Source organism: Astatotilapia calliptera, chromosome 3 (assembly GCF_964374335.1).
Source record: "Astatotilapia calliptera chromosome 3, fAstCal68.1, whole genome shotgun sequence".
Lineage (NCBI taxonomy): Eukaryota > Metazoa > Chordata > Actinopteri > Cichliformes > Cichlidae > Astatotilapia > Astatotilapia calliptera.
In genome coordinates, this window is record NC_137424.1 from 17,065,922 (window position 1) to 17,087,842 (window position 21,921).

At 42.6% G+C, this 21,921-nt stretch overlaps 3 protein-coding genes across 3 annotated transcripts in view; 1 reads left to right on the forward strand and 2 right to left on the reverse strand.

Moving 5' to 3' along the window:
- The window catches only part of LOC145422960 (protein NLRC3-like), a gene marked incomplete at its 5' end in the record, with an annotated part of 416,117 nt that overhangs the window by 246,388 nt on the left and 147,808 nt on the right, over positions 1-21,921 (reverse strand). The window lies entirely within an intron of this gene.
- LOC113017568 (protein NLRC3-like) overlaps positions 1-21,921 on the reverse strand; it is a 238,603-nt gene that overhangs the window by 124,644 nt on the left and 92,038 nt on the right. The gene's annotated exons all lie outside the window — the stretch shown is intronic.
- Positions 14,729-17,779, forward strand: LOC113028919 (zinc finger MYM-type protein 1-like). The gene is made up of 3 exons (XM_026179393.2): positions 14,729-16,238; positions 16,663-16,777; positions 16,985-17,779. The coding sequence occupies exons 1-3, from the start codon at positions 15,022-15,024 to the stop codon at positions 17,510-17,512; spliced, it is 1,860 nt and encodes a 619-aa protein (XP_026035178.2). The 5' UTR covers positions 14,729-15,021; the 3' UTR covers positions 17,513-17,779.

Genomic DNA, 21,921 nt, shown 5'->3' on the forward strand with positions numbered 1-21,921 from the left:
TATCTTTGCACACCTCGGTGGGGTCATTTTGATAGAGCTGTGATAAGACAGGTTATAGGACTGTACAAGATCTTGGATCACATTAACATATCTTGGCCAGTTAACTGATGTTAAGTATTTCCACATTTTCCCCTTTAAGGTGCGGTTAAAACGCTCTACCACACATGATTTCATTTCACTAAAGGTTGAAAAATGTGTGATGTTATGCTGCTCCATTAGTTTTTTAAATGTTTATTATAAAATTCCTTCCCTAAATCTGTTTGGAGTTTTTCAGGCACACGGCCCTCTCTCAGAATATCACCAAAAGCCTCAGCAACAGCCTGTCCTGTCTTGGTTTCAAGGCACCTAACCCATGCATACTTAGAAAACACATCTATGCATGTCAATAAGTACCTAACATTATCATCATCCGCAGAATATTCACGCATGTCAACCAAATCAGCTTGAAACTGTTTGTCAGTCCCGTTAACCAAAACTCTATTTCTGTATCCTTGCATTTCTGTATCCTTGCATTTCTGTGTCCTCTATCCTTGCAGGTTTATGAAGAGTATATGTGTCATCTCCTTTTAAAAACGCTCCACGTCAGGTAATGACGGCTTTAAGCCTGTTGCCTCACTGACAGCGATACGGAGCTTCTTTACACTTCCTAAACCCCCTGGGTGTGCAGGGTTGGGATATATTTTTCTCAGCGTGTTTTCCATAATCACTTTGACCAAACACAAATACAAATGACCAGAAAAAAGTGTTAGCATACGTTTTTATTTCATTTTCTGTGTAGTGCACAGTAAGGTTTTTATAACAGATGTACATTAAATCTTGTGTCTCCCAGACCAGTAGTTTCCAATCATGTGGAGCAGCGCTGATTTAACTCCGCGGGTGTGATGATTGGTATTTAGCAGGTATCCGACATTCTCATCAGTGGTGCAAACAATGTGCGGCACTGATCTCAGTTCACACAGAAGACGCTCTGCAGTGCTGATGATTTGTGCTTCAGCCTCACTGACACTGTATGAGCAAACAAACAGACGGATGGCCGGGATGAATCGGGGCGTCCGGAGCTTTTCCATCACCTCATCATAGCAGGTCTCGAAGAAAAACACAGGCAGCTCAAACAGGCAACTGTGTTGTAACTGGCTGGGGTGACCGGATTGGCATCCATAACATATCTCCTGCACATACTCATTCAGTGCCGTCGACAGCAGGTGGAAGGTTGTGAGTTTAATGTTGAGTTCCGTTTCCTCAGACGGGTGTGATCCTGCAGAGTCCTGTGAGCATCCTGGAGAGGGGGGCGGAGTCGGTGGGGTCTGGTGTTAGAGTGAATTGTTAAATGTTTGTCATTTTTATGTTTACCATTTGTACATTGTTTTAACTCTGATGAAAGAAATTCCACTGTCCTTCCCCCCAGATTCTCGAGGATCAAGGTGGGGGGCTGTAGTCTTTTATCACAGACACATCCTTGTGCTTCTTTTGATGTAACCTTCCTGCGTTTATGACCCTTTGGGGGTCAGCAGGAGGTCTGACACACACACTCTGACACACACACTCTGACACACACACACACACACACACACACACACACACCCACACACAATGCCTTGTCTGGGCGTGGCTTTGTTCTGACGTGTTTTGTGTGAACGGTCTCTCAATAAAGGCAGCAGGAGGAGGAGGATCTAGAGGTCATTTTCATGGTGGCCTCCCTTGCGCAAATAATCGATCGATCGACTGTCTTGTTTTCTTCATGATGAATAAGTCTCTAGAATTCGCGGGGCTTGTGGAAACACAGATCAACATCTGGATTAGCAGTGCTGGAGGGGGAGACTCTGAGCGGTCCACAACATGGCAGATGTTGTCTGTAAAAGAAATCCACACACTGCATTTAAAAAAAAATAAAATATCGGGTATAATGCCAACGTCTCTCACACAGAGACAACCTACCATTTGGTTTTTTTTGTCCTCAGGGTTTTTGGCCTCAACATGGCAGAAGGTAAACCAATCTTCGGGCCATGTGCGAGCCGATCATATATACACGACGCGTCCTAATATTCTCATAAGAAGAGTTGTTTGTATGTGCTAAAAAAAACAAGCCTCAGAATGAAAACAAAATGAGGCTAATTAGTTCTTTGCCTTATATAGTGTACAAAGGTTGCAGCCTTGTTCTATCATGGAAATGTTAGTAGACTCCTATGACTCACAGAACATTTGAGCCGACCTGGTTTTCCATTTTAGGATGAAACCTCTTCTCACCCACACTCTGCTATTCATCTCTGTTTTTATGTTGCGGCTTTTGAGCCGGGTCGTAACACTGAAGATCACAAAGATCAACATTAAGACCAGTCTGTGCATTCAAAGCAGTGACAGAAAAGAGTGTGGGGCATTAACCCCCACTCACTGAAATGGCATCCAAGATGCCTTCATAACTTTAAGAAAAGGAAAGAAAAAAGGCAATAAAATGTAACTCTAGGAATCACTCATTTCATCCACCTTTGCCACCATTTTCCACATTAATTAGAAGATGAAATGAATCGATTAGCTCAAAGAAATTCCACTGCAGACGAGTGTTTTGGTGGTTAACCCTTGGTAAGTCCTAAAAAAAAAAAAAAAAAAAAGTACCCCTTATGAAGACCTAGAGCCAAAAATCGACCACGCCATAAAAAGTGCTATAAAAAGATTATACATTAATATTTTTCCACTTTAAATTAGCCAATATTTTAGACCTACTTCTCCTTGAAATATTCATATAAAGTTTTAATTATATTTCGCGATTTTAACCTTTTATATCCCAGTTTTGTCACATGAGCACACTGCCTTTTTTGGCAAAAAAAAAAAAATGAAAAAATTAAATATTTTCCATAAAATACATTTGAAAGTTATATTTTATTGTACTTTTAATTAGGCCTTTGGATGGTCTAAAAATTACTACTGACCTTCATTTTGATCGGCCGTTAGTTTTTTTTGCAGGAGAACGTTTTTCACTCTTGCCCCAATAAATGCATATTACCTTGTTGCCATCTAAAATCAAATAAAAAGCATTATGTAAATAAAAATACAAGATCAGTTTGAACCAAATAAACATTTATTTTTCAACAATGAACAAGAACATGTATATGGTAAATGTAATTATGTATATTGTTGTTGGGAATGGGGAAATGTATGAGAGAGAAAGAGAGTGTGAGAAAGTGAGAAAGCAGTGAGAGGGTGGGGGGCGTGTGTGTGGCTGGGGGGTAAATGTCTTGCTCAGGTAGAGCAGTGGCTGCAGACAAATTTGCTGTGGGCTCGGCAGCTGAATTTTCCACATTTGCTGCATGTGTTTCCCACTCGCCTCCTTTTCCCAACACAGAGCTCACAGAGCTTCCTGCCCTTGGGATTTGTCACTCCAGAGGGGCCTGCAGCAGCACCATCCTGCGCATCTCTTACTAACTCAGCAGCGGCTGATGAGCGGGGAAGACGCTGTCTTTGTGACAAATGGGGCGTGATCAGGCCTTCTCCCACCTCTTCAATGAACATCCTCCTCCTGTGTGGCTTCTGCTGATGCCAGGCCTGATCCACGGAGGTCCACAGCATGAAGGCGTTGTAGAGGGAGACGTCTATGATGTGATGAAAAAGGGCCATTGGCCATCGATTGGTCCGTCTCCTGCAGGAGTAGGTGCCGACAACTTAACAAAAAATAAACATAACAAAAACAACAACAACATAAAACCTCTGTATATTTTACACAAGAATATATGAAGAAAAATGAATAAAGGTGTGCGTAACTGATGCGTAATGACACCCACCTTATCAAGGTTGTCGACACCTCCTTTGCATCGATTGTAGTCTGTGATGATCGCTGGCTTTTTTTCTCTCGTCATCGCTGACCTCCGGCCTGCGATGTTTCGTGCTCAATAAAAGCACATTCCTGCCCCGTCGGGGAATGTACGACACTAGGGTCTGTTTCGCTGAAAAGGCAAAGATCGAGGAGTAGACGGCTCTCCCTCTCATCTGGCGCAAAACGGGTGGGATTCCTTTTTTGTTCTGGCGGATTGTGCCGACCAGAGCCATTTTATTTTTGAGGAGTTCCTCTGCCAGTTCAGATGAGGTGAAAAAAAAATTGTCGACTGTGACGACATGCCCATGGAGCCCGTCAGTCATCTGCTGGACGACCCTCATCCCCTGGTTTACCTCGGCCGGTTCGCCCGCTGCTCTCCCGGTGTAAACCTGCAGCCGCCAGGCGTATGATGTCTTGACATCGCATGCTGCCCAGACCTTTATGCCGCATTTCGCAGGCTTTTTGGGGATATACTGGCGGAAACTGCACCTTCCCTTGAACGGTACCAGCTGCTCATCCACCGTAAGGTCCCGGTCTGGACTAAACAACATCCCCAGGCGGTGTGCCCACATGTCCCATATGGGAGCCAATTTGTCCGCACGTCGTGCAGGTCGGGTGAGTTTGTCATCAAATCGGAGCGCTCTGGTTATGTGACAAAATCTTTTCTCAGCCACTGAGGCACAGAAAATCTTCCTTCCCGTTTTCTCACTCCAAAGGCTGGCGATGGCCTCGTGCTTTGACCGGTATACACCGGACAAAATTAGCAGCCCCACATAAGCGAGCATTTCGTTGCTATCTAAATCTCTCCAGAATGAGATGTAGCGTCTGCCCTGAAGGTTTGTCATTGCAACTATATGCTGTATAATCCCATCAGTTATGTACAACCTGAAGCTGGAGAGTGGGTCCGTAATTCGGGCTACGGCGTAGTGGGTCGGTCCCGGAATAAGCCCCGTGGGTGCTGCGACGTAGCGCAGCGTCTCGGCGTTTGTTGCGGACCATTTCTTCCCATCTTTGGAGGTCCACGCCGCTGCTTCCTCCGGCGTCCTCCCCTCGTTCTCATCTTCAGAAGAAAAATCAGAGGACGACTCCTGGTGATCAGTGTCGAGAGACGAATCATCCGTGTCACCCCCGGAATCAGAGTCACTCTCGGCAGATGAAGAGGAGAGATCCTCACTGTCAGAGCGCATCAGGATGTCCACTACTTCCTCGGTACCGTGCCATCGTGAAAATGCCTACTCCCGCGCTACGGCTTATTCTTATAACCTCTCCTGCCTGCACCTGCATAAACAAGCTGAGGTTGGCGACAAAATAAAGTCTAATTTGTTTTTTATTCTTGTTTTCATGTTAGATTTGTTTGCATTGCAGGGTGTACTTCAAAGAGGGAAGGCTTTTATCTAAACTTAGAATGAGACAGACACAAATTTTTTTTCTTTTAGGCAGAGAGACCTTTATTTTATTTATTTTTAAATATAAAGGTCAAAATGCACCCTCTAACAGCCCTAAGGGCAGAAAATGGTCCCGAACGAGCAGCGGGCCAAGCTGCTGCTGCACTCGGGGAATGAGTCTGCCTTTCCCGGGTGTATGTCTCGAGCAGCCCGCTGGAAAAGGTCTATGTTCCAGCAGGCGTCACATGTGGAACAAGGGCGCCACCCGGTGGCCAAATAAAAAAAATTACAATTCTAAGGCCCCTTGTCCAACACGGAACCGAAACAGAAGCCATCACCCATACGTTAATGGTAATAATTCTGCAGTGAAAAATAGCGTTTATAATGGGTTTCAATGGGGCGATTTATGGCTCTAGGACCTCATGTGGATGGCGGTTTGTAGCTTAGCCACTTTAAGCTAGTCTAATAAACGGAGACTGCAATTCTAAAGAAAAAGAAAAAGGGTCGGAAGGTTTGGCTATATTCTATTCAACACAGTGAAAATGGCCTAATATTAAAAAACGCTGGGGATGAAAAATGGCTGTAGGTCCTACTGAGGGTTAAACTGCAAAGCAAGCCACGCACATGGTGCAGGCCACTTCTGTGGGCTCTATCAGGGATTTATGTGACTAGTCGACTAATTGTCACTAGTCTGTATCAGACTTACCAGTCGTTCAATCTAATTGTTAACATTTTAATTGATGCCCAATGCCCAATGCCCAACATTGTGTTCTAAATGTTAGGCAGCGATCTACCACCAGATGGTGCACTGTTGTTGAGAAACACCATAAATCTATTAATCTACCCTGATCTTCTTGTTAACACTGAGATCGCAGATACACGCAGAGGAAATTAGTTTCCTGAGAGGTGGAAAACCTCTCCTTTAGGAGAGCAGTTAAGTCAATGGGGGAGGGGCTCAGAGTAGAGTCACTACTCCTTCACATCAAAAGGTGACAGCCACCTTGGCCAGGAGGCTGTTCCAGCTGGGCACGTCCTACCAGTAGGAGGCCCCAGCATCCTTGGTCATGCTAGCCAGTTTACATCTATCAGCTGTGGTCAGGAGTAGTCCTTCCTGCTGCCCCCACAACCTGACTAGAAAACGGCTGTATAATGTATTACCTGAATCATTCTCACCACACTTAGACGTACTTTTAGATTCTCAAATGATTGTCATACTTTAATAGAACATCTTTTGTAGTAATGCATTTTCATTTGTATTTAACAGAATGTGATAAATGGTTTAAGATACCTCTGCGTCTAGTTTGACAGTTTCTATTAATCAGTTCTGAAAATCAACTCAATATCTGAATGTTCCTTAGTTTTACATTAGTTGGTTAGTCTAATTATTTCCCCCTCGATTAGTCGACTAGTAAATAAGACGCCAGGAACATCCCTACTCTTCAGACAAAATGTGAGTATGAATTACACACCAAGGTATTAAAATGGATATGGAGTATGGCTTTGGTTTACCATAAACAGCTGATGTAAGGACATCATTAATGTACTCTGTCCAATGAACACTGGAAACAAGACTGCACTGACCTTGCTGGCAAACCTCAATGAGTTCAGAGTTTCCCCAAAGCTGTCGGGCTCCGGAGCAATGTTAACAAACATCAAGCTGCAAATAAAGACATCCAAAATTAGTGCCAAAGAATAAACAGTCACAATCTGAAGTGATGAGATCAAACGCTGTTAAATATTTTTTGGGGATAAATTCCTTCAGTTTTATGTGTCGTCATTATAAAGATTTGTGATGTCAACAAACTCACGTTTTGCCGTTTCCCCCCCAAACATCCCTGCAGGAGGTACGTGAGCTTCGAGTTCCTGTAAGCTACGTAAGTCTCCTGGAACACAAAGGCCAAAAAAATCATTAATACTGTAAATGTAAAGAAAGCAGGTGTGACATCTAAGACTACAGAAACTGCAGCTGCAGACCTTTTTGGCCAGAGCGGCGATAACGACGCCCAGGTTGGACAGTGAGCTGTTGATGGCGGTCATCTCTTTGAAACGGTCACCCTGAGACTGGCTCTTCACCATTCGCTCACTGCCAGCCAAGTCCACCAGGCACAGAGTGGCTACACACACAGAGAAAACCAACTCTTATAGGAAGCAGTGATCCGTTTTTCCTTCCATTAAAGGTAGTTTTAATACTTTACAAAACACTTCTTTTAGCGCTCAGGGGCTCAAACATTAACGTTGAGTCATCAGAGCAGATTTTGCACTGGTTACAGTAACAATAACTAACCAGACTAAATATTATAGATCCAAAAAGAAGAAACCACATTCCTGATGCTGGTACTTCCAGTGTGATACATTTGCACTTGACATCCCTGCCGGCATTAACTCCCTCAATATCCAGCTGGAAGACTGAGTGGGAGCGAGACGAGCGGTCATTCTGGGCTGTCTGGGCAGTGGAGCGATTCTGATTGGCCAAAGCAATCAGACGGAGAACCTGAGAGGACGAGGGAACGTTTTAAAACATAGAGCATCGATAAAGTTTGATGTATTTTCAAAGTTTGGTAACAATTTGTCAGCAGATTTGAAATTAATTTGTTCTGAGCTACAGATGTCTGTCTGCTGTACCTGATCCTCATTGGAGACCCGCTCATAGGTGAGATTAGTGATTGTCAATTCGTTGCTGGCTGTCTTGCGGATCTCATGCTCAGGTCTCTTGCTGGACTTGCCGGTGAACACAAGGTCCCTCAGGGTCTCATTGTAAATTTCGACGAAGCTCGCTGTGAACTGTGAAGTGAGTGGGGGTTAATGCCCCACACTCTTTTCTGTCACTGCTTTGAATGCACAGACTGGTCTTAATGTTGATCTTTGTAATCTTCAGTGTTACGACCCGGCTCAAAAGCCGCAACATAAAAACAGAGATGAATAGCAGAGTGTGGGTGAGAAGAGGTTTCATCCTAAAATGGAAAACCAGGTTGGCTAAAATGGCTGGTGCCACCAAGGCAAAGACTAGTGCACTGCCGGGAAGCTTGCCTCAGGTATGCTTTTATCCACACCTGACTAGGTGTGGCCAATTAGCACCAGCTGAAAACACTGAGACGATTAGAAGCTGCAGAGGGACGTAACATTCAGTATTGATATTTGTAAATGTAAACTATGAGGATTTATTTATTTTTAATTCTTTTCTTTTTTTTTCTTTTTTTCCCTCTTTTTTTCTTTTTCCAAATAAATGTCCCGATTGAGTAATGAAACTAACCCAAAGGAGAATTCTAACAATATTAGACAGGCCATTCAATATGCTTTATCGTGGACAACTCGTGGCTAAAAACCCACACACACACACACACACACACACACACACAAACCTCTAATCAAACATGAAAACGGATAATCCAGCTGAAGCTTCAGACAGCCGTCAGACAGTGAAACACTGCCATCTGCTGGACGCGAATAACAAAGACGCTGCTTTGACGGGTGAGGGAGTTTCAACAAGTCTGCAACGACTCAAGCATCAAACTACAGAACTATTCTAGCGGACATGGTGCTCTAATGACTGCTTCATTAACGCAGGTCAGAAAGGATCAAACATATCAATAAATTATAAAACACAAAACGTCTCTTATTGCCCAGGGCTCAGGAAGTGAGTGTGTTCCTTATAGCCTATTAAACCTTAGCAGGTTATTTTGATGTGTTACAGATGAAACAGCTATCCAGTAACATTCAGCTACAAAAACGCTTTTTTATAATTACTTTTTTACAGCTTCGCACTTTTACACAAGTTTTATCATCAGTGTCACAATGGCTGCTGCTAAAATTGAGTACAAGATATTTGTTGGCCTGATTAAAAGGTCTTGATGCGTGCTCAATCATCAGGGAAGTAAATCTCCAAAAGTTGATTCTGTTCTTCTGGACGTAGCGTTTTCAGTCAGAGAAACCAGCCGACTGAAGGAACAATGGGCTGGGAGGTCAGTTCCTTAATCATGATTATGCAAATTCTCATGACCATTGATCAACAACCACTGATCAATGGTCTTGAGTACCATTCACAGAGAGTTGGAGAACGGCTGCAATCACAGCATTGTAAGATGGTGACAGATGTACCCTTAGGCCCCCTCCTTGATTCAGAGAGGGTCTTTCCCTTTTCACGTAAATGGCCTCCCTCCTTGACTCCGCCCTCAAACCAGCGTTCATTGCAGTTATTGTTGACAATCACATTGTGTCGTGTAACCATCCAGCTCACATATTCAATGTAAATGATTTGTTGAACTGAAGACATGATGAATGTTCCTGCATTAAACCACATCCAGCCTAGTGTTCTCACTCTCCCTAAATGGATCTGTTACATTAGTGATATATGGGAGTTGTGTTTCAGTCTTTTCCACATGAGGACATTTACATTTAGTTTTTGCTTTACTGATGAGTGGCTGGTTAACCTGCAGTGGTTGAAGCATGTGTCGGTCGTCTGGAAGAGTAGGTGTAGAAGACGTCTTTAATGAATGTAATGCTCTGAAGGTGTCAGTGATTACTGTGAATTCATTATAAAAGTGGATTTCAGTGAATAAAGTGAATAAAGACAGGCCCTCATGGTGACGCTCAGGTGTCCATAAAGTGTAACAGGAGAGCTTTGTCATACTTTCAGAGATTTTACATGAGCCAGTCTTTCAAAAATTACATAAATAAATAATTCATTCATTCATCCACAGGAAACACAATGCTCATATCTGAAAGTAAACTCTGATATATATCCCCGACTAGAGTTACTACTAAATAAAGGATCGCCCCAAAATGACTAAATATATAAAGACACTCTCCAGAAGAAGTTAAAGGGATTTTATTTATTGTACAAGCAATATCTTCATAAGAATTACAAATTCTGCAGACATATTACCTTCTTACTGAACCTGAACAACTCACACACAGACGTGTCTGCTGCTTATCTTTGTTCAAACATGATGTTTTATCTTCTCTTCAAAACACATTACTCATCTTTCTGGCATCGTGTTACATGAAAACACCTGCATTCTACCTGTGTCATTGTACCACAAAGACAATGATTGCAACACTGTGCTTGCAAAATAGAAGAAATAAGACGACCAGCAAATACATAAAAGATGGTAAAAGTGATTCCATCTTTGTGTCTCCTCCCATTGTTTCCCCAGTCTGTCTAGTTCCCATATTCCCAGGACACCGCTGGACAACAAGTGGGTATTCCAAGACTGAGAGACAGCCAGAGTTGGCAAAAGATCAGACATTCTCCACTTAAGTAGAAGTAAAAATACTATTGTTCCAGTGAAAGTTAAAGTACTGATTCAACTTCATTACTCAGCTAAAGCAAAAAAGTACAGGCTCGAAGCGCTTACAGAGAAAAGCAGACAACAGAATACAACAGAATGCTGATGGCGGCAGTAACACACACTTGGAGGAGAGGCTCCAGCCGTCCATTCCAGCCCTATCCCTAACATTAACTCTAACCATAACTTTAACCTTAACCCTATCAGGTCTTGTTTTACAAAGCGATTCATGATTAGAACAAAAAACACATTTACACATACCGATGATTTGTCACATAGCATCGTTACCTGTTGGGATGAGAACGTGTTGTTTCCAGAGCACCACAAATTGGGGTGTCTGTAGCTCAGGTAGAGCAGGAAACCTACTAATCAGAAAGTTGCTGGTTCAATCCCCGCCTGCTCCAGCCTGCATGCCAAATATCCTTGGGCAAGATGCTAACCCCAAGTTGCTCTCCGATGCATCCATCGGGAGGATGAATGCGTATTAATGTTAGATAGAAAGCACTTACAGAGAAAAAGCATAGAAAAAAGTGAGTGCATGAATGAGGCAAGTTGTAGAGAGTAGAAAGGTTTTATACAAGAACCAGTTCATTTACCGTTATATTTTAGTTTCATTTTCAGTTCTGTACTTTTTACATGTAATATTGATTCATTAGATTGACTACATGTATTAGACCTAACTCGCTGACAGCAAATTTAAACAACCGTAATAATTTATTTTCAGCGTCTGAAATATTTATTTAGTTTGTTTTTTGTTTTCTTTTTGGCTCCTGATATTAGTCAACTACTATTTGTCAATGTTGAACTAATAATGAATCTAAGAAAAGCTATTTGTCACGGTTGGCCAGCGTCAACCGTGGGGATGTGAGGAAGGAGGAGCCAGGCACGGAGCTCTGAATGCAAGCAGTGCGTTTATTTACAGTGAATGGAAAATAACAATAAATCCGCAGTGCGTTCCCGACTCCCGTGAAATGTCCTCTTCCCAGTGCTAGTGTTCCTTGTCTCCGCTCCTCAGTGTCTGAGCACCCCGTGCTCGCTGCCCTCTCATCTCCACGCTTCTCCTGGGGAGATAACAAACAGGCAGCCGTAAGACACATACAATGCGGCAGACTATCCGTACTGACTGGCCGAGAGACTAACGTGAAGTCACGCAATGATCCAGCGTCAGAGAGAGCGCCACCGCATTCTTAAGTAGCTCCTCCGACAAGGCTTGATCAGCTGTGTGATGGTCTTCAAGTGTGGCCAACCACCTGGCAGGGCCACACCCACCAGGCCTGAAGGTGCCTGTAAACAGGTGCTCTCAGAAACTCCGGCATCCACACACACACACAGATATACCTGCAAGCAGGGAGAACGAGGGACAGCACACCAAAAACACACATGTCCATAACTGCTGGGTCGTTTAGACTCCTGAGCTGTGCACGAGGGGTCGAACACCCACTGGAAGGCCGGGCACTGGTTTTCAACCGTAATATACCTGATGTGCTCAGGTAACCTGTAGCGCCATGAAACCACTGTCACACCAGGGCGCATAAGAAATGATGCTTTAAGAGACTGATGGGATCGGGCAGCAGGGAAAACATCCACAAAATGCTACTTTCAGTTTGACTCCCTAAGACTACCTAAACTAAGTAGAGTCATTACATGCTTGTTAAAAGCAAACTCTCATATAGTTTTTAATGTGCTTCTTTCATTACAATGACTAGATAAAGAATGTGGCCCTGTCTCTATTTAACACTGGCTACCCCAAAATGTTTCCAAACCTACAACCGTAACTTTCACTGAGAGATTTTTAGATACGGTTATTGAAGCTGTGGGGTTAATTTTTTAAGTAACATGAGAGAGAGGCAGCAGCATACTGTTAGATTATAATATTATTTTATGCCATGTTATACCCCTAACTAAAGATTGTGAATTATTATGTAGTTTTAGTTTGCATTATTCTCCTGAATTAGAAGAAGCTGATAACTATTGCATTAGTTAAACTGATTTGCATTAAAGTAGACTGCTGATTTATTGTGGATGAATGATATTGTTTTATGATGCATAATACTGCTGCAGAAAGTCATCGCCTTATTTGTCTGATTAGAAGAGAACAGAGCATGCTGGAGTTTTCTGCCCCAACTCAGCAGGAGCAGATAAACGGGGAGCCAAGGTCGTAGCTTAGGCGCCGTGTGAGAGAAAAGCATGTGAATGTTTAGGCTTTTATGATAAGGTGGGAGAACCAGAGGCTATAAGAGTTTGAGCAATGCTCCACCATTTTGAGATCTGAGGCTGTCTGCATACGGTGTCCATCTCCCACGCGTGTGATCATTAAAATCATCGTTTGACTCAACCCGGCCGGACCAGTGTTGTTATTGTGGTTTTTTTCTCTTGTCTCTTGTCTCCATCCCCATATTTTGAACCATAACAATACACACAGAGCATCAGTGATAGAAAGCTAGGCTAACATAGGGTAGCTACCTGTTCAAGGAGAAACATGTATAGGCCCATCTCAAGTGCCAGTGAACATCTAAATGATTCAGGGAAGACTTTGGAGAAAGTGCTGTGGGGAGATGAAACGAAATTCCAATTATGTGGCTTTAACTGACCTTTTGAAATAGGAGTGTGATGCAAAAAGTAGCATCCCCGCAGTCAAGCAGAGAGATGGAAACATTATGATGTGGACTACAGGACGACTTAGTCGGGGTTCCAAGCAGTCAGGAAATGTGACATCGTCAGACTGCAGGCCACGGATTGGCTCGTCAGTCGCGGCACTCAATGAGTCATGAGACGGTGTCTTTCACTAAAATCAAAACTGCAGTTTTTTAAAAACCCTGCAACAAGGCAAATAGCTGCACAACACCGTGGTTTCCAAGTGTGACAAAAAGCCACAGATACATCATTCACACATTCACACACTGGTGATGGCAGCTACATTGTAGCCACAGCTGCCCTGGGGCGCACTGACAGAACATTGCAGAACCTTCAGCACCTCGTATGAAAAATATTTGACTGTGTGCATGCTTTTAGCACTGTTTGGATTTGAGAAAATCTAAAATAAATCGAAATTTGCTTTTAGAAGTTGTTTTATAAAGTTCAGTGGTATATTATGCATACAATAGGACATCTATTTAGATTTACATCTTCCACAGAAAAAACTGCACATTACTGAAACTTAGTATACTGGACTTTGTTGTTGTCCCACACAGGTTCAATTTCGAGTGGTAGATGGCTCAGTGCTCAGTCAACCAAGATTTTATGATAGTGGGCACAATGAGATAGATAAGCTGCTTGTAAACAGTACTTTTATGCTCTCTTTTTCCATTTGGATAAGAAAGAAAGAACCAGGAAACAAAGGCAAACAAATAATCTGTGCCTTTATCCCAGATTCACATTATAGGAACAGCTGCTCAATGACCACTGTAGTCTTTGCTTACAGCACTTTTATCTAGATCTATGCAAAGTGATCCACTACACCTACTTTTACAGTTAAATCATTTTATGAGCACTGATGCCATTTTAATCTGAGTTTCTACTCAAATACAATCAGTAAAGAAAAACACAGTCTGTGACGTTTGTTTTGAAGGAAAAGGTATTCCCTGCAAATGTTTATCTGTGTGAGACTATTCAGAAAACAGTCATTTTGTTTTATAGGTGAGACACTTGGCCTCTTTTTTCCTTGTTCTACGTTTGTCTTTTGTCCGATTACTCTGGAACACAAGATGGAAAACTGATATTCTCATGTTAAAAATATAGAAAAAGGATTTTATCACCCATAAATGTTAACTTCTCATGCCTCTAAGCACAAGCAGGAGCAGAAGTGCCCTCTGCAGTTTGTGTGTGGAAGTGCAAAAGCTTACAGCACCTGGTTTTCCCAGGCGGTCTCCCATCCAGGTACTGACCAGGCCCGACCCTGCTTAGGTCACGATATCGGGCAAGCAGAGCTGAAGAGGAGGATGCAGGAGGCCTGTGTGTGTTCAGCAGCCTGCTGCATTGGAGTTTGCCTGGTAACAGATGACTCAAACAGCCCACACACCCGCTGGACGTGACCGCAAACATGCCCCCCTACACCTTTTACATAGCCCGGCTGCTCGAGTTCTTTTGCTGGTTTTTCCCGCGACCCCCCACCTTCTTCAAATCCAACAAAAGTGGTATCAAACGTTTATGCTACGTTTGTGCTGTAAAATTTTTTGTTTGTGCTGCTATCATTTTAAAGATATTGAAGAAAATTTCTAGAGGTCCCCAGAGGTCAACCAGCCCCCCCACCAGTGGCGGCTGGCCCATAGGGGGCGCTCGGGCTCCGCCCCCCCAAATGTGGAGGAGTAAAAATATATATTTTTAAAAAATTCATCAATGATAGTTTTACTATGTGTGTGCCCATATACAGCCAGGCGTATTTTAACATTTTCACCAGCTGACTCATTAAAGTTCAACCAACAAACGGTGTTTTTCTTCTTCTGGGGCGCTCGTCAAAGCGCCCTTGATATGCAGCGAAATAGCCTATCATTAAATGGTTGCCAGGGGAAAATAATAAATATTTGACCTATCAGCGTCGCTGAATTAAATGGTTTGGGGGCGCTTAAAATTGCGCCCCTGCAGAAAACGTGAAAGCTCACGAGTTCATATGGACAACAGTGTAAAGCTAGCTGTGCTAGGGAAAACTAGCATAGCGGCGCAGCTAGATGATGGACATCGGATTGCTTTAAGAAGGCACAACGAAGAGGTAGATAAAAACCGTCATATTTTATCTAAAATCATCGATTGTATTAAGTTTTGTGGTGCTTTTGAGCTAGCAATGCGGGGACATGATGAAAGTGATTCCTCAGACAATCCAGGGATTTTTAGAGGTTTAGTCGACTTGATGGCATCAATTGATCACGACTTGAGGCAACACCTTGAAAATGCTACTGTATTTAAAGGCACCTCGAAAACAGTCCAGAACGAGATCCTGGATTGCATGTTGGCAGTTCTGAGAGAAAGGATCGTGGAAGAAGTAAAGGCAGCGAAGTTTTTAGCCATTCAAGCTGATGAAACCACTGACATTTCTACACACTGTCAGTTAGTCATGGTGCTAAGATACATTGACCAACGAAACCGTATTCAAGAGCGTTTTTTTGAATTCATCAAGCTACCCAATGCTTGTGCAGATGCAATAGCCAGTGCCTTATCGGAGAGGCTGCGCTTCATCCTCCCCCAGGGACAAGAGAGAAAGTTGATCGCCCAGGCCTACGATGGGGCCGCTGTAATGAGGGGTACCACTGGAGGAGTGCAGCGTAAGATACAGGACATTTATGCTAACGCTCACTACGTACATTGTTATGCCCATCAGTTAAACCTGGTAATGCAACAAGCAACCTCCCACATCCCTCAAATCAGTCACTTTTTTTCCGACATAGCAGGATTCGCTTCTTTTTTTACTAAATCGAGCAAGAGGACTGCAGTGCTTGACGAGGTGGTGGCGCACCGACTTCCAAGTGCATCGGCAACCCGTTGGAACTTCAACAGTCGTGCTGTGAATACAGTGTATGAACATAAAGACGATCTGGTGAGGTGTTTTCAGACCATCCGTAACAGTGAAGGATTTGATGCCCCTACAAAGAGAGATGCCGGTGGTTTCGTGAGAATGCTGGAAGACGAAGCTTTCTGTTTTTTCCTGGCCTTGTTTCACAAGATAATGCCACATGTAGACATGCTGTATAACCACCTACAGAAGAGAAACATCGATTCTGTCACCATCGCAGGGATCACCCAGACATTCATCAGCCGCATGCAGGCTATCAGGTAGGCATAAAAGCATAAATATGTAACCTAGAATAAATGTTAATTATCTATGCATAGATTCTATCAAATTCTCTGCATATATTCTGTGTTCTGTGACTTAAATGTTTAATGGAATTCAGATAATTTTGATTTATATCAGCCTTTGAAGTAATTTTATGAAAAATATTTGATTAAGTATATTTGATGAAGTATATTCCCAGTAATGATTTGATGTAGCCTATACCATAGGCTATTTCCTGAAATTATGGCCAGGGCCTTTATTTACTTGCACTGGTTTTCCCCCAGCCATTAAACCAGGTCCGGTTATTAATTAAATACGGTAATTCCCGGTAATTAGAACACAACCTTTGTTTGGTTTGTGTTTGGTTAATATATCCCTATTCAGTTTTCAGAAGCCATTAATGAAACTTATGTATTGGATCAGGGAGGCACTTCCTAATCTGGTTGTGGATGAGGAGTACAGGGGACCTGTTCAAGACCCACCCACAAAGAGACGGAGAACATTGGGGGAAGACAGGCAACACCATTTGGCACTGGAGGTAAGCACTAGCTGCTTGGTCTGATTTAAATCGGATCATCAGATAAAATCTAATGACGATGCTGTCAGATGTCATTTGATATAGTGGTCATGACTGTTTTGTTTTGTTATGGACAGATTTTTTTTTTCAGAATAATGATTAACATGAGACATGTGCCAAAGTCTTACCACTGAATCTAACTCTTACCAATTATATATTATTGGATAGGTGTGCGACACCATTATGAGCCATGCCAAGGAGAGGTTTTCTTTCACCAAGCACCTTGTCAGCGCCACTCTGTTGCAAGGAGACTTGTTCCAACAACACAGCAAAAATTTTCCAGATGCAGCACTACAAACCACAGTGGAAGCCTATCCCTCATTGGACAAAGCCAGACTTAAAACAGAACTGTCCCTGATCTACGACAACGAGGAGTTTCAGAGTTGTAGTGGTGCGCTGGCGCTCTATCAGGTTCTGATGGAAAACAACCTTCAAGACACATTCACCGAAACTGTAAGTCTTCTTAACATCCTCATCACCACACCAATGACAACATCAGAATCGGAGAGGTGTTTCTCTACTTTAAAGAGGATAAAAACTTTCCTGAGAAACAATATGGCTCAGGATCGGCTCAACGCTCTGGCTATGCTGTCCATAGAGAAAAAACTCACACAAGAACTTCCTGATTTCAACACCAGGGTCATCGAGAAATTTGCCACTCAGAAAGACAGACGAGCAAAGTTCTTGTACAAATAAGAACCCTTAACCATATTTACTCTCTTTCTCCATCCCTCTCTCTTTCTCTCTTTAGCCCACCCCCCCAATCAGTTTACAGTTGTTGTTTTCAATAGTTATTTTTCATTCATTCAAAAAAAAAAAAAATCTGTTCATGTTCATTTTTACAAATCTATACAAATGGCCAGAATATGGTTGTTCATTTTTACAAATCTATACAAATGGCCAGAATATGGTTGTTCATTTTAAATTTAAATTAAAATTGTGTTGTTTGATGTACTCATTAAATGGGTCATTTTAGTCGATATCATAAAAATTGCCCCCCCTGAGATTTTTTTCAGGAGCCGCCACTGCCCCCCACATTAATTAAATCAAACAAAACTGGTGTCAATCAACTGTGCTACGCTTGTGCTGGTTTGTGCTGCTAAAATTCTCGTTTCTGCTGCTTCTGTTTTAAAGATATTAACGAAAATGTAAAGGTCAAAAGGTCTCTTCAGTATCCTTCCTGATGGCAGCAAACTGAAGACGCTGTTGAAGAGATGAGTGGAGTCACCTGTAATGAAGAGGACCTTTCGAATGAGGCAGGCACAGTAGATCTCCTGGGGAGGGAGGCAAGAGAGGACCCTGCAATCCTCTCCACTGCTCTCACTACCCGTTGTCATATTTTTCCTGCAGGACCCAGTGCAGGAGTCATACCACACAGTGATGCAGTTGGTGAGGATACTTTCAATGGTGCTCTTTAGAAGGTGCTCATAGTGGGGGTTGAATCTCTTGTCAGCAGAGTGAAGAGAATTGTTATGTGCATTATTATTCAGCCCCCTTTGGTCTGAGTGCAGTCAGTTGCCCATAGACATTGCCTGATGAGTGCTAATGACTAAATAGAGTGCGCCTGTGTGTAATGTAATGTCAGTACAAATACAGCTGCTCTGTGACAGCCTCAGAGGTTGTCTCAGAGAATACTGGGAGCAGCAACACCATGAAGTCCAAAGAAACACTCTGATGGACGTGTGGACAGCAATGCTGCCTTGAACAGTACCGATGTTTCAGGGCTGGGTGACGTTGTTGGGTGGGACATCTACATCCTGACATATCAAGGTTACTTTACTTTTAGGTCAATTTGCTTTACAGAAAAATAATAGCATTTGTCATCAAGATATTTATATGACTGCACTTGATCAGGTTTGTCCGGATTTCAAACTGTTCTAAAAGTCTTTTGATTCAAATCTGGGGCTGTGTTATTGAAAGAAGCAGAGAAATCGATGAACTGAAGTCCTTTACTCTCTACATGTTTGACAATCAGGTGAAGTAGAATCAAAAGCACGTCCTCCACTCCTCTATTGGGCTTATGTGCAATCTGCATTGAATCAAGCTGAAGTTCAGTGTCTTCCATAATCACATTTCTGATGATTTTTTCAAAGACTGAGGTGAGGGCAGCAGGCCTGAAGTCGTTTAGAACTTTTGGACGACTAGATTTAGGACCAGGAACCACAACAGCTTCTTTCCAAAGAGAGGGCATGAACGATTTATTCAGAATAACCTAAAATATGGGACTGAGTTGTCTGTGACGGTTCTCAGTCATCCAGGTCATTGTAGACTAAGGAGCTTGCAAAGAAAAGCGTCTGGACTTCTTTGAGTTGCTTGAAGACGTTTCACCTCTCATCTGAGAAGCTTCTTCAGTTCTAAGGGTCAGTTGGTGGGGAGTCCCAGATTTAAACCCAGTGGGAGTTTCCCCCCAAAGAGGGACAAAGGACCCCCTGATGATCCTCTACGTAATCACATGAGCCAAGGTGTGAAAGCGGGTGGGGGTCCTAATCAGCCAGGGTTTCGGGTGAGCTCATTGTGAAACCTGGCCCCACCCTATCATGTGATTTCCTGAGGTCAGATGGCCCAGGATGTGAGTGGGCGTTAAGGTGTCTGGGGAGGGAACTCAAAACTGGATTATAGATTATTTATATTATATATTGATATTATTTATCTGAATATTTATTTATCATAACTCTGTTTCTACACTCACTTTATATGAGTGCTTGTTGTTTCTTGTATATTTGCTGCTATGACAACTCAGTTTCCCTCCTGGATTAATAAAGTTTCTCTGATTCTGAAATACAGTGAGCCATTATATTTGTAGTTTCTAACTAACAATATAAAGGCTCTGCAACCGATAGTGCCACAGCACGTCCCACTGGCAGCTGAAGGAGCTTTTATACAAAGGACTTTGTAATTGAAGCTTTATTTATACAGGTCGGCTCATTGAGACTCAATGTCTCATTTACAAGAGAGACCTGTTCCAGACACACATATTAAAATTACAACAATAAGAGAAAAGTTTGTGTAATGTACTCAGTCACATTAAAAACGAGAACAAGTTCCCAGAGATGGTTTCACAAAAACATGTGTACGTCTTTTGAAGTCTGCAAGTGAAATCAACGGAGAGCCTTAAATCCTTCGGTTATGTTTTCCATGAAGACGGAGCAGAAAAGGAGAACGCCTTCTTCCCAAGCTCTGCATGAACTGATGGAACAGTGAATGTAATGATGTCCTGAGACTGCAGGCTGTGACTAAACTGTTTGCCTAACATGTACTCTGATGAATAGGAGGCAGTAACCCAGAAACAGATTGATAGATAAAATGATACTAATGGACCATCCTGTGTAAGACCAATGAGGACCAGTTAACCAGAGAACACAGAGTATAGTGGTGTTCTTCTGTTGTAGAGAAAGATTAAAAATATAAGACACTGGCTCAGCTATGATATTTGCAGCCAAGTGCAAGAAGGAAGGAGAACGATTGTGAGGACGAGTTTCTGGTGTTGGGGCTATTCAAAGCCTTACAAACCTCTTCTACTGTGACAGGTGTGAAGGAAAAGGTATCAGTAAGCAGGAACTACGAGCAGAGTTGTGTGCAAGAGGTTTACCATCAGATACTGTGCTGAACAAAGAGCAAGAAGCAACAAAGTGTTTGTTAAAGCAACATTTCAGTTTTGTCTGACACAGGAGTGGAGTCGATATTTAAGTGAGGAGGAAGCTCTGAGGAGTCACAGCTGGCAGAGACACTTTATAGTTTGCCAAAACCTCCTACGGTCGTTTGGACTGTCAGTCGTTAAAGTAAAAAATAGTTACATCTTGATGATGGAGGCAGTAATCCGATTACACAGCTAATGAAAACGTAGCCAATCAGCATCAGAGCCAGACTTCCTGCCCAGGCCTGGTTTCTCTCATGTAGGAGATCGGCCGGTACTGAACCAAACCAGGCCTGTCCCGACCTTTCACCCTGACCTGGCAAAAAGGGGCGTGTCTGTCCACAAAGTAGACACAACTCTCCTGTAAATGTTCCCAAACTGACATTGTCAGCCTGTTTAATACGACCCCAGTTCAAACTGATGCGGGCTCGGAGCGTGAGATTTTAGTGTTTCTCACAGCACCAACTACGCAGTGATCACTCAGGTCGTTGGCAAAAACTGCAGATGTGGAAAACTTACGCAGCATATTAGTTAAAAAAGGTCAATAAGAGCAGATTTATCTGGGTGTTTAGGATCAAGGCGTGTGAGGCTTTAAATAATTTGAGTCAGTTTTAAAAACAAGCAGCGTGCCTTAAAATCATCAGACACAGAAGAAAGCCAGTCCCAATGAAAATCATCCATCTGAAAGACGTCATTAAAATGCAGCTCAGATAAAAGTTGAACCAGAGACGGTGATGTGCTGGGGGAAGCAGGTGGAGGCTGATAGCAGCCAACAACAGTCTGATTTCCAAACAGATCAATAGTTAAGGCCAAGATTTCAAATGGCTGAGGTGCAGATGGAGAGAACAAGACTTGAGCAGCAAGACAGACCTTCACATAAACTTCCAGACCTCCGCCTTTTCTGGGACAGTCTGAGAGCTAAATGTTAAATCCATCAGTTGCTACGTTTTTATCCAGTAAAGATTTGGAAAGTCTCAGAAACAACAATGATACCAGCACCGCTTGAACAGGCCCAGATTCCAATCATATCCATGTTAGGAAGCACACGACGTGATGCACGTGTAACCCAGACAGTTTTTAACATCTGCTGGTGTTTCACATTCAGCCAGAGGCCCAGGGTTAGGTTGGATACCAGACAATAATAAAAGCATCGTTATTAGACTTTAGAGCTCGTTTATAGCTGACACCACATGTAGAGTTTAAGTTCACACAGAGACGATGACATTTTTCTAAAACCAGCAAACAATAAACAAGAAATGTAACAAGAGTTTCAGAAGAAGCTGTTTTACAGAGAAATGATTCCCTGAAGACAAAATTATTATTATCATCTTTATTTCTCCAGGTGAAAATTTAATTGAGATTAAAAATGTTGTTTTCAAGAGAGACCTGGCATCATGGCAGAAAGAGTCAGAAATACATCATAATTCAAACAAATACAAAATAGGAAAAACATCCTACATAAACTTCATAA

Bases quoted from the DNA above. Each gene is read 5' to 3' on its own strand.
- LOC113028919 (XM_026179393.2), top strand. From the start codon at position 15,022: ATGGTTTGGGGGCGCTTAAAATTGCGCCCCTGCAGAAAACGTGAAAGC. The intron at 16,239-16,662 runs GTAGGCATAAAA...GTATTGGATCAG, and splicing joins AGCCGCATGCAGGCTATCAG to GGAGGCACTTCCTAATCTGG. The intron at 16,778-16,984 runs GTAAGCACTAGC...ATTATTGGATAG, and splicing joins AACACCATTTGGCACTGGAG to GTGTGCGACACCATTATGAG.